This window comes from Sapajus apella, unplaced genomic scaffold, assembly GCF_009761245.1.
Source record: "Sapajus apella isolate SASKATOON/1434 unplaced genomic scaffold, GSC_monkey_1.0 scaffold3, whole genome shotgun sequence".
Taxonomy (NCBI): Eukaryota; Metazoa; Chordata; class Mammalia; order Primates; family Cebidae; genus Sapajus; species Sapajus apella.
Genome location: NW_022436943.1, coordinates 27292526 through 27305300, shown reverse-complemented (window position 1 = coordinate 27305300; position 12775 = coordinate 27292526). Strand labels below are relative to the sequence as shown.

Here is a 12775-nt window from a genome sequence, read left to right as displayed (position 1 = left end):
CGCATACCACCACGCCTGGCCAATTTTTGTATTCCACTCCCCCAACCAGAGACGGAGTCTTGCTCTGTCACCCAGGCTGGAGTGAAGTGGCAAAGTCTTGGCTTACTGAAACCTCCATCTCCCGGGTTCAAGCGATTTCCCCTGCCTCAGCCTCCCCAGTAGCCGGGATTACAGGTGCCCACCACCACACCCGGCTAATTGTATTTTTAGTAGAGACAGGTTTTGCCATGTTGGCCATTCTGGTCTCGAACTCCTGACCTTGTGATCTGCCTGCCTTGGCCTCCCAAAGTGCTGGGATTACAGGCGGCAGCCGCTGGGCCTGGTCTTAATTGTATTCTTAAGTAGGTGTAAGTTGACTTTCAGATAATCTTGGCTGTGTACATTCATTGAAAATTTGATAATTTATACTGAATGCTTATTCTCTACTACTCTAAGAGTCAACTTCTACAGAAACATATACTCAATGCTACTTAAGGTTTTGTTTTTTTCCCTTCCCCCCCCCCGAGACGGAGTTTCACTCTTGGTACCCAGGCTGGAGTGCAATGGCGCAATCTCGGCTCACCGCAACCTCTGCCTCCTGGGTTCAGGCAATTCTCCTGCCTCAGCCTCCTGAGTAGCTGGGATTACAGGCACGCGCCACTGTGCCCAGCTAATTTTTTGTATTTTTAGTAGAGACAGAGTTTCACCATGTTGACCAGGTTGGTCTCGACCTCTTGACCTCGTGATCCACCCGCCTCTGCCTCCCAGAGTGCTGGGATTATAGGCGAGAGCCACCGCGCCCAGCCTTTTCTCATTTTTATTGATGAAATTTTGCTCTTGTTGCCCAGGCTGGAGCGCAGTGGTGCAATCTCAGCTCACTGCAACCTCAGCCTCCCTGGTTCAAGCAATTCTCGTGCCTCAGCCTCCCGAGTAGCTGGGGTTATAGGTGCCTGCCGTTAGGCCTGGCTAATGTTTGTATTTTTAGTGGAGACAGAGTTTCACCATGTTGGCTAGGCTGGTCTTGAACTCCTGACCTCAGGTGATCTACCTGTCTTGGCCTCCCAAAGTGCTGAGATTGCAGGTGTGAGCCACCATGTCCAGCCTAGTCATTTTTTTTTTCATATTAGACTTAACCGATATAATTTCTTTCTTTATTGGAGAAAATCTTTATATTCCCCCAAGCTTGTTAGAGAATTGTTTTCATGTTACTGGTGTTCAGTAATTGAATATCCAAAAATCATCTCTCCTTCTCTTGACCTTCATTCTACAGGCATGTTCATCTTCCCCTCATCCATCCAAAAATCTCTTTGTCTTCCTCTGCCATTCAGCCTCTTGAAACTTGACGTATTAGTCATGAAATTTGTCATATTGGCCAACCAATTTCTGCCAAGCCATTCTTCAGTTAATTGCCACTGGGAAGCTCCTTGTCAAATTTTGATGATCTATCTCTTAGTCACTTAACTTTATTCATTTGACTTTTTGTAACACTTTTCAGGGGTCAGATAATCTTTGAAATATTCCTTTCATCCATTCTTGTTCCACATCTAAATTGTCCCACATTAGTAACATTCAGTGAGGATTAGTCCTCAACCCTATTCTCTCCTGGCTCTGGGGTGATATTTTTCTGTCATTCAGTCCATCTTTTGTTTGTCCTCTCTCACTTAACCTTGGTCTTGCCTCCATAATGTCCTTGATGAATACAAGGGGAACCTCCTCCATTCCCATTATTTATAGTCTTTGCAGGTGTCCTTATAGTGACCTCCTATCTCTCTTTTCGTTGTCCTCTTGTTTGCCATAGCTTGCTTAATTTAAATACAAGGCTTCCCTGCTCTCTAAATTTGTTTTTCATTCCCTGCTGATCCAGACTCACATCATGCCTAGGATAAGAAAAGAAGCTGAATACCTTGTTGTTTCATCCCATTTCTCTTGGTGGTACCCATAAATACCTTTTTTCCCCCATCAAGTTAAGTACAAACTTTGTGTCTCCATAATACTACAGATATCAGGTCTTGTGAGGATGGATAACTTAATACAACTGTTAAAATTCTGTTGCACATAACATATAATTTGCATTTATATCAATTGGGCACTATATTCCAATAATGGAGAATTTCAATACTGTGAATTAAAGAGTTGACAACAAAAAATTGCCCTCATGGCTTCTCAAACAGTATTTGGATATTGTATGTCCTAAGTAAGATTTCCTTGCCTGCCATCTAACACTGAGTAATATAAGTTTTGTTCAACATGCATAAGTCATCGCTCTAGTCCTAGAATAGCCACAACTGTAAGAAAATTATTCTTATTTAGGCTTATCTGATATTCGGTAGACTTTCATACTTTTAAAATCTAATTTTGACATCTCCATGTGCAAACTAACCCGGACTTTTTAAAAACAGTTTCCTGGTCGGGCATGGTGGCTCACACCTTTAATCCCAGCATTTTGGAAGGCCAAGGTGGGAGGATTGCTTGAGCTCCAGGAGTTGGAGGCTGTAGTAAGCTATGATTGCACCACTGCCTTCCAGCCTGGGCTACAGTGACCACTCGACTCTGAAAAAAGTAATAAAATAAGAGGTTTACCATGTTGTCTTAAGGTGCAGTTTTAATGGTGATTAGGAAATTGCATCCTGAACTGCCAAAGTATTTTAAACAGTGGGGGAAGCATGTGAGAAAATTGGTTTCCTTCCTTCAGCTATCAAAAAGTAAAATCAAGGGAGTTTACTCTGACTTCTGTCACTGCAACTGATAATTACTGTGCTAGTGTAGCACAATAAAAGTAATCAAATATAAGAAAGAACAGCCGGGCATGGTGGCTCACGCCTGTAATCCAAGCGCTTTGGAGGCTAAGGCGGGCAGATCACCTGAGGAAGGGAGTTCAAGACCAGCCTGACCAACATGGTGAAACCTCGTCTTTAAAATAAAAATAATAATAAAAAAAAGAACAAATGTGTTTAGAGTCTCTTAATTTTTACTAAATCTAGTTAAATCACACTTAACAAGCTTTAAATGTACTACTATATGTAAATATATGTCTTGGCCCATGTTTTTGTGGAGGAAAAGAGGTATTCTTTCCTGTTTTGATACTTGACTTTCAATGGTTTTTTTGTTTATGTTTGTCTTTTTTTCATAACCATAATAGACAGGGAAAAAGGCATTTTTTGTGGGAGATCTTGGAAAGATTGTGAAGAAACACAGTCAGTGGCAGAATGTAGTGGCTCAGATAAAGCCATTCTACACAGTGAAGTGCAACTCTGCTCCAGCCGTACTTGAGATTTTGGCAGCTCTTGGAACTGGATTTGCTTGTTCCAGTAAAGTAAGTGCTTTATGTTTTTTGTTTTTTTTTTTTATGAAACGGAAACATTTAATAATTTAACATTGTAGCTACAGCAGTTGAAGAACAAATGCAAAGAAGTTTGACTTTTTGGATGGAGTTTTAAAATAATTGTTTAAATACACAGCCTCCTGTTGAAAAATTACAAGCTTTTCAAGTGCACCAGTGAAAGGGAAGTTTCTGTGTGATGAGTCTTTGAAACATTGTATCTTTATTAATTGAAAACTTTTAATTTGTATCTCCTTCTTAGTCAAGAGCTACTGCTAGACCAAACTGCTAGTTACTACAGCAAATATCTAAACTCAGATTTCTCTGGTGCTTCTTTTTAACAATTTTTAGGCCAGGAACGATGGCCAACACCTGTAATTCCACCACTTTGAGAGGCTGAGGTGAGAGTTGCTTGAGCCAGGAGTTCAGGACCAGCCTGGGCAACAAAGTGAGACCTCATCTCACTGTTTATTTTTTGAGACGGAGTCTTGCTTTGTTGCCAGGCTGGAGTGCAATGGTGCCATCTCGGTTCACCACAACCTCCACCTTCCAAGTTCAAGCGATTCTTCCGCCTCAGCCTCCTGAGTAGCTGGGACTACAGGCATATGCCTTAAATTTAAAAATTAGTTTGGCCAGGCATGGTGACTCATACCTGTATTCGTAGCACTTTGGGAGGCTGAGGTAGGAGGATCACTTGAGCACCTCAGGAGATGGAGGCTGCATTGAGCTGTGATTGTGCCACTGCACTTTAGCCTGGGAGACAGAGTGAGACTCTGGCTTTAAAAGGGCTGGGGTGGTGGGATTAATAGAGTAGTAGAGGAAACATTACCAGAATATGAACTGTGGCATTATGTATTCTTAATTTAACCTCGTTTTCACAGACTGAAATGGCTTTAGTGCAAGAGTTGGGTGTATCTCCAGAAAATATTATTTACATAAGTCCTTGCAAGCAAGTGTCTCAGATAAAGTATGCAGCAAAAGTTGGAGTGAATATCATGACATGTGACAATGAAATTGAATTGAAGAAAATTGCACGTAATCACCCAAATGCCAAGTAAGTATAAAGCTAAGTACTTGAAAATGTTATCTTACCACTTAGAGGATTGGGTCTGTCTTTTGTCTGGGAAGGAGCATTTGTAGTAGGGCAATAGTGTGTACCATATTTATAACTTATTTAAAAGGTCCTCTATGGGAAACCCTAGTAGCGTTTTATTGGCTCTCTACTTATGACCCTTCATGTGGAATTGGGATTAAAAATAAGGGGCTGGGCACAGTGGCTCGTGCCTGTAATCCCAGCACTTTTGGAGGCCAAGGCAGGGGGATTGCCTGCGGTCAGGAGTTCCAGACTAGCCTGACCAACATGGTGAAACCTCATTTCTACTAAAAATATGTAAATTAGCCAGGCATTGTGGAGCATACCTGTAATCTCAGCTACTCGGGAGGCTGAGACAGGAGAATCGCTTGAACCCAGGAGGTAAAGGTTGCAGTGAGCCAAGATTATGCCATTGCACTCCATCCAGCCTGGGCAACAAGCGAAACTCCATCTCAAAACAAAAAAAAAAAAAAAAATGGCATGGCAGTTTGGGGATATGATCTTGTAATCTTAAAGGAATCCTTGATAGTTGATTGGTGTGATAATCAAATTAGGGCCATGGCTATATTTTCATTATTGCAATAACTTAGTTTGAAAATGTGTTACAAACAGGATATATTTTGGTCAGCTTTTTTTCTCTGTTTAGCTGAGGTTTTAATCTACCCTAGGCCATAGTTCCTGAATGCTTGTATTTACTGACAGTGTCTTAAGATGCCTAGTCTATAGATTTGGGGGGTTTTGTTTTTAAGGCTTATACTTTTCTTTTTGAACCTGAATTTAGTTTTTTTACTTGCATTTTCATGCATCCAGGGAATTTTTTTTAATTTAAAAAGTTAATACTTTTTTAAGGCTGGGTGCCGCACCTCACACCTATAATCCCAACACTGTAGAAGGCCGAGGAGGTTGTATCATTTGAGGTCAGGGTGGCCTGTGCCTGTAATCCCAGCTACTTGGGAAACTGAGGCAGGAGAATCCCTTGAACCCAGGAGTCAGAGTCTGCAGTAAGCCAAAATTGTGCCATTGCACTCCAGCCTGGGCAACAGAGCAAGACTCCCTCAAAAAATAAAAAGGTTTGCTTTTTTAAAAGCAAAAGGTTTTAAGGCCAAGATTTATGTTTTCACAAAGTGGTATGTCAAGAGGACTTAAGAATATACTAAAACCATATTGAATTATGCAGTTGTTGGCTTTTTTAATGAGTTATGTATGTTTCTGAAAATGTATCCTATCTGTATTTTTTTTGTACGTTCATAATTTTTGTACTGATTCGGTGGTGTACTTAAGGTATCCTGACAGCATTGATTACTTTGGAAACTCTTTGTGGATAAAAGCCTTGTTTGGAAAATTTTAGGGAACCACTTGTTTTTCTAAAAAATCTTGTTCTGTGATCCTGTGAAGACAAGCTGTAATTTTTGATGTTTAGTATGTTAGACTGGGGACTGGTACATTCTTGGTGGAGCTGATTCTAACCTTAGAATAATTTTTGCTTTTATCAGTCTTGCCCTCTGATTATCAAATTAGGGCCATAGCTATATTTTCATGGTCACATTATTAACCTTCTTAGTTTATGTAATTAAGACATCCGTGGGAAAACAGCTATACAGAAAGAATTTGTTAATTTGGAACTTCTAGTAGTTTGTAATTTGCTCAGCTCCTGAAAATAGAGAAATTTTATCAGTCTTGATCATCTTGCCTTGGTTGTCATGGTTTGGAAGGAAATACCAAGTAGATTTGAATCAGTAGACTAGACGGCTGCTGTTTAAACACATAAGATAATTTAAAAAAAAAAAAAAAAAAGCTTTCTAGGTTGGGTGCAGTGGCTCACACCTGTAATCCCAGCACTTTGGGAGGCCAAGGCAGATAGATCACTTGAGGTCAGGAGTTTGAGAGCAGCCTGGCCAAAATGGGGAAACCCTGTCTCCACTAAAAATACAAAAATTAGCTGGGCATGGTGGCTTGTGCCTGTAATCCCAGCTGCTCAAGAGGCTGAGGCAGGAGAAATTGCTTGAGTCCAGGGTTGCAGTGAGCCGAAATTATGCCACTGCACTGCGACCTGGGTGACAGAGCCGGACTCCCGTCTCAAAAAATAAAAATAATTTAAAAAATTTTAAAAGAAACTTTCTAATTTTCTCCAGTTAGAAACCAGCTGGGATTTAGCAGTGTTAGTAGGAAGAATGTTTGCAGTAAGCAGTGGACGTTTAGTTAGCACAATCAAAGAAGTTTGAAGACATTTAAAGCCCTGATATTCTTATTGAAAGACAATGATGGCATTGCTATTCAATTTAGTCTTTCTAGGTGGCTTTATGGACTGATGGACTTCATTTGAAAGTAATGTCATCTTTCATTTCAGAGCCCAACCGACTCTTGATGCCACAACAGAGTCTTAACTTGCTGCATTTTCCAAAATCCCATCCTTGTAAGCTTCATGCCTTAGGCCCTAATTGCTAGTTTTTTCTCTATACAGGATTGTTTTTCATTAGGTTCACTTGATTCATCCGTCGCTGGATTTGGGAGCACTGGCAACATAATCAACATACTTCCTACAATCTTCAGGCTTCACATGTGCTGATGATGATGTAAACCAACTCTGCCCCAATCATCTCCCCTTCTCTTAGGGTCTTACTACATATTGCAACAGAAGATAATATTGGAGGTGAAGAGGGTAACATGAAGTTTGGCACTACCCTGAAGAACTGTAGGCATCTCTTGGAATGTGCTAAGGAACTTGATGTCCAAGTAATTGGGGTTAAGTGAGTATTTGTTCTACACTTTAAAGCTGTGAACATTTACAGTGATAGCCTTTCTGGTTGATTTAATATCTTATTTGCCTGAAATCTAAGATTTAATTTTTCTTTTTTAACACACATGTTTTGCAACTATATGTCCCTCTCCCCATTAAAAAGAATAGTAAATAATTTGATTAGTTTAGTGCAGAGTAACTTAAATTGCCACCTTTTAAATTGGATGGGAGGGAGTTTGCTAGAATTCTTAGGAAAATAGTATCATTTAACTTCTAATTTGTGGGTATCATTCTATTTTGTTTTCTATCTGAAGACTTTCATCTCCTTTAATTCCTCTGGGGCACTTCAAAACAAAGAATTGGAGCATGCTGTGCCCTACACAATAGATAAAATTCCATGTCAGTCTAGTTTTAATCTACCTTAAGTGACAGTATTGACATATTCGAGAGTTTTGTTCATATTTCAACTGTTTTAATTTTTTAAGTTAACATAAAAATTAATGAAGTACTATCTTGAATAAAGGGAAAAAAGAAAGTTTGACTTTTTCATTTTTCTGAAACTTTACAGTGTTCAGTTCTATGGATTTTAACATTTGTGTAACCACTGCCACAATCAGGAGGTACTCTATTCTGAAATTTTATCACTAGTAATACTAGTGAACAATAGTGATACTGTTAGCTTGATTAATATTCATTTGTATTTATTTCACAAGAGACACATTTTGTATTTGGTTGAGTAAAATTGAATGTTCAATTTTATGCTCAACTGAATGTGATACAGTTTGATTGGTACTGCTTGTTACTTCACTATATAAACATAAAAGCCACATATACATAAAAGTACACTCTATTGTATAGGATGGAACAGTACTAATGATTGACTGATTGTTAAGAATTTGTTTATAGAATTACACTTGTATGTTAGCATTGCCTTTTCTTAAAAGCTGGTACTGTAACTTTTGGGTAATTAGAGGCTAATGCTTTATTTGGTAAACTTTAAATATTTGGTAAGGTTAATGTGGATACTTAATGGTGTCAGTATGATGAATGACAATTGAAAAAAATTACAGGAAATGCCTCTAAAACTCTGCTCTTTTAAATTTATTATTCTATGTGTTTCAGATTTCATGTTTCGAGTGCTTGCAAAGAATCTCAAGTATATGTACATGCTCTATCTGATGCTCGATGTGTGTTTGACATGGCTGTAAGTTCTTTTTTAAATGATTTGGTATTTTGTTTAGGCCAGGATATTAAGTTAAAAACTTTAAGTATCTTTTTCTGCTTGTGTGAATTACTCTGGCTACATCCAAATGACACACACTTCATTTTTATTATTACATAAGCTTTCAGAGCTCTACACAGTCACAACTTTAAAATGGGTAAAAGAGTGAAATTGTAATTGACTTGTGTAAGTCTAGAAGAATCAAATAAAATCAAAGAGACTGCATACCTAACATTGAATCAATCTGTTTCTATTAGTAAAACAAAACAAAACAAACAAACAAACAAACAAAAAAAACAAGAACTTGTTGTACTAAAGATCAGAACAGATAATTTACCTCCCTAGGAGGAGGTTTTAAAATGTTCTTATATCCATTACAATTTGGAAAAGCATTTAAATATATATTTTTTCCATCTTCAGGGAGAAATTGGCTTTACGATGAACATGTTAGACATTGGTGGAGGATTCACGGGAACTGAATTTCAATTGGAAGAGGTAAACTTTTCAGTAGATGACATATCAGAATAATTGCTTTCTTTGCTACTTAAGTGGTGTACAGTAGGATTTTAATGATGGCAGAAACTGAACCCTGTAATATCTCTTTAAAATTTTATTCTTAGAAAATTAACAACAGGCAGGCAGTAGACCTAGCTAACTTTGAATTATCATAAAACATTTTTTAGTTCAGCTGTGTTTCTGTACTTAATGGCACAAATGATTTAATGACTTAAAAAACTTTACTATGTTTTATTTTATTATTCTTTTTTTTTTTTTTTTTTGAGACGGGGTTTCGCTCTTGTTCCCCAGGCTGGGGTGCAATGGCGCGATCTCGGCTCACCGCAACCTCCGCCTCCTGGGTTCAGGCAATTCTCCTGCCTCAGCCTCCTGAGTAGCTGGGATTACAGGCACGCGCCACCATGCCCAGCTAATTTTTTGTAGTTTTAGTAGAGACGGGGTTTCACCATGTTGACCAGGATGGTCTCGATCTCTTGACCTCGTGATCCACCCGCCTTGGCCTCCCAAAGTGCTGGGATTACAGGCTTGAGCCACCGCGCCCGGCCGACTATTTTATTATTCTTTTTTGGGGGCATTAACCTTGATGTAATCACTCAGTTTTGTTGTTGTTGTTGTTGTTGTTGTTGTTGTTTTTAAGAGATGTTGTTTTTAAGAGATGACATTTCACCTTGGTCAGGGTGGTTTCGAACTCCTGACCTCAGGTAATCCACCCAGCTTGGCCTCCCAAAGTGCTAAGATTACAGGCATGAGCCACCATACCCGGCCTTACTACTACCTTTTTAAAAATAAAGTCTTGCCCAGGCTGGAGTGGAGTGGTGCAATCATAGCTCACTACAGCCTCCAACTCCTGGGCTCAAAAGGCCCTCTCACCTCAGCCTCCCAAGTAGAATTATTTTTTTTTTAAATAATATAGAATTCTTATTTATTTAGAAAAATAAGAGTTTTTCTATATTGCTCAGGCTGGTCTCGGAAATCCTGGCCTCAAGTGATCCTCCTGCCTCAGCCTCCCAAAGTTTTGGGGTTACAGGCGTGAGCCACCACTCCCAGCCAATTTTAGTACTTAGGCCAGAGGCATGTCACACCTGTTTCTCACCTTCCTGCTCTGCTTCCCGCTCTTACCTTCCTTTTGTAGTATCTAGAAACTATGATTTGAAAATTTTGCCTCTGTTATTAGTGATCAAGTATAGAAAAATGACTTAAAAAAAAACAAATACCAGTAGGTATTTGTTATTATTAGAGTTATATATTTTTTAAATTAGTGCATTCTGATAGTTAGAAAATAAACTGACTTGAAAGTATGCCTAATTAATTGCTTGGAAATAATTGCACAAAGTAGCTAAGGTTCATGGTCTATAATTGGAACTGCTCCATTTTCCTAGAAAATTAATATCAATCTCTGAATATTGTGAATTATCTAATTCAATATTGAAACCATAATGTGGCATTTAAAATCCATAGGTTAATCATGTTATCAGTCCTCTGTTGGATATCTACTTTCCTGAAGGATCTGGTGTTAAGATAATTTCAGAACCCGGAAGCTACTATGTGTCTTCTGCATTTACACTTGCAGTTAATATCATAGCAAAGAAAGTTGTTGAAAATGATAAATTTTCCTCTGGAGGTAAGTTATGAAGTTTATATTTTTATTTTTGTTGGTTGATAAGTGCAGTTAGTCTGGAAATTGAACAGATGGTCATGAAGTTGTAGGTGGTTTTCAGCTTTTAAAAATCTTAAAGCCAAGGTCCCATTCCATAAGACTTCTGAATAACTTTTCTTTGGTACCGATGTTTAGGTATGGCTATTTTAGATAAATGTCTAACAGATGACTAATTCTCATCCATTGTTCAGAACTACTTTTATTGTGATCTCTTCTGTTCACCATACCTCACATGGGTCACAAGGAGGCTCTATTTTCATACTTTGTTACATAAAGGCGGTAAAGAGTTCTTGTGATCTAACTCAAGTCAAACCAACAAAAAGCCCCTAGACAGTCTGTCTTGTTGGCTAGTATTACTGTAGGAAATACTGTTTTACATTAACAAGACTTTTTTTTGGGTGGGGCGGGGCAGGGAGGGGCGCTGTGGATTAGTCCTTAAGACAGTGGTCCATTTTCCCAATATTGTCTTTTACAGCTTCGTTTTTCTTTGTTTAGAATCCACTCCAGGACCACATTGAATTTGTCATTTCTTCTTTAATCTAGATAAAGTTTCTCAGCTCATTACTTTGTATTTCTTCACTTTGACATTTTCAAAGAGTGGAAGTTTCATACCTGATTATTAATTTGGGTTTGTTTGATGCTTCCTCATGATTACATTTTTTAGGCTATGCATTTAGGGCATGAAGTTCACTAAAGTTGTCAGTCTGTTCTCCTCACTGCCTCACATTAGGAGGCACGTGATAGTGGTCAGTTCTAATATTGACGATGCTAGTTGTTTTTTTCTTGTTTTGTTGCCCAGTTTGGAGTACAGTGGCTCCATCAGGGCTCACTGCAGCCTCAACCTCCTGGCTCAAGCAGTCAGTCCTCCCACCTTCAGCCTCTTCCATAGCTGGTACTACACCTGGCTAGGGTTTCCTATTCTTATTTTGTTGTAGAGGATTTCTCCACGTTTCCCAGGCTGGTCTAAACTGAGCTCAAGTGGTCCATCTGCCTCAGCCTCCCAAAGTGCTAAGGATTACAGGCTTAAGCCAATACACCTGGCCTTGTGGAGTTTGTGTGACTTTTGTTTTTTCTCTAAGACAGAGTTTTACTCTGTCACCCAGGCTGGAGTGCAGTGGCACAATCTCAACTTTTATTTTTAATTCCACATTGAAACACATATTTAATTCCTTGAGCATATATTATATATTGCCTTCCTCTTCCTGATGTGGAAAGAAACTAAAAATTGTTTTTCCTTGCTGCTTGATCTTCTTTCTCTTTTTTGAAACAGCAACTACCAGAAAGGCTTCTAGAGTCTTAATACATTCTCTCTCTCTCTCTCTCCTCTCTCCTCTCCCCCCCCCCTCCTCCCCTCTCCTCCCCTCTCCTCCCCTCTCTTTTTGAGACAGGGTCTTACCCTGTCACCCAGGCTGGAGTGCAGTGGTTCGATCTTGGCTCACTGTAACTTCTGCCTCTGGATTCAAGGGATTCTGGTGCTCTAGCTTCGCAAGTAGCTGTGATTACAGACGTGTACCACCACACTTGGATAATTTTGTATTTTTAGTAAAGACAGGTTTTGCCATGTGTTGTTCATGCTGGTCTTGAACTCCTGGCCTCAAGTGATCCCCCACCTCAGCCTCACAAAGTGCTGCGATTATAGGCGTGAGCCACTGTGTCCAGCCCTAGATCACTTTTTTATTGGGCTCGTTCGTTATCTTCTTTTGTGAAATGCGTGCTCTATGTGTCTTTTTTTTTTTTTTTTTAAGTTTTAAATATTTTGAGAACTGTGAAAATTAATTTGTTTTATATTAGCCATCTAACTAAAAATTCATTTTCTCCTTTTCTGTTTTATTCCAGTAGAAAAAACCGGAAGTGATGAACCAGCCTTCATGTATTATATGAATGATGGTGTTTATGGTTCTTTTGCAAGTAAACTTTCTGAGGACTTAAATACCATTCCAGAGGTTCACAAGGCAAGTTTTATCAGAAAAACCTGTTTGGCAGTTTATAAACTGAGCTGTTACTTTTAAGACGCTTCCCAATATTTTGAAAAACATTTTAGAATGGGGGAAAATGCCCTTTTTGAGGATTTGTGTTCTTCTGGTGGTGTCTCCTTTTTAGTTTGTTGCCTTTGCATAAAGTTAATGGTACCATTGAGGCTTAAGGAGCACTGTGCCCTTGGCTCTAGGCCTTTTTTCCGTGAGCACATTGGATCTGAGACAGTGAAAAATACTTAATCTACTCACAAATTCAATACCTGCGTAGGTATGAGT

The 12775-nt window shown here is 39.0% G+C and overlaps 1 protein-coding gene across 8 annotated transcripts in view; it reads left to right on the top strand.

The window, feature by feature from the left end:
• The window catches only part of AZIN1 (antizyme inhibitor 1), a 39008-nt gene that overhangs the window by 23091 nt on the left and 3142 nt on the right, over positions 1 to 12775 (top strand). For 3 of the 8 annotated variants that reach the window (XM_032251405.1, XM_032251406.1, XM_032251411.1), the window contains 7 exons: positions 3119 to 3292; positions 4180 to 4352; positions 7004 to 7138; positions 8251 to 8332; positions 8771 to 8845; positions 10325 to 10487; positions 12363 to 12475. In XM_032251405.1, the coding sequence (XP_032107296.1) occupies positions 3119 to 3292; positions 4180 to 4352; positions 7004 to 7138; positions 8251 to 8332; positions 8771 to 8845; positions 10325 to 10487; positions 12363 to 12475 (915 nt within the window). Of the gene's footprint in view, positions 1 to 3118; positions 3293 to 4179; positions 4353 to 6852; positions 7139 to 8250; positions 8333 to 8770; positions 8846 to 10324; positions 10488 to 12359; positions 12476 to 12775 lie in introns of all 8 variants that reach the window. The other 5 variants (XM_032251393.1, XM_032251402.1, XM_032251404.1 and 2 more) reach the window with 2 other exon arrangements.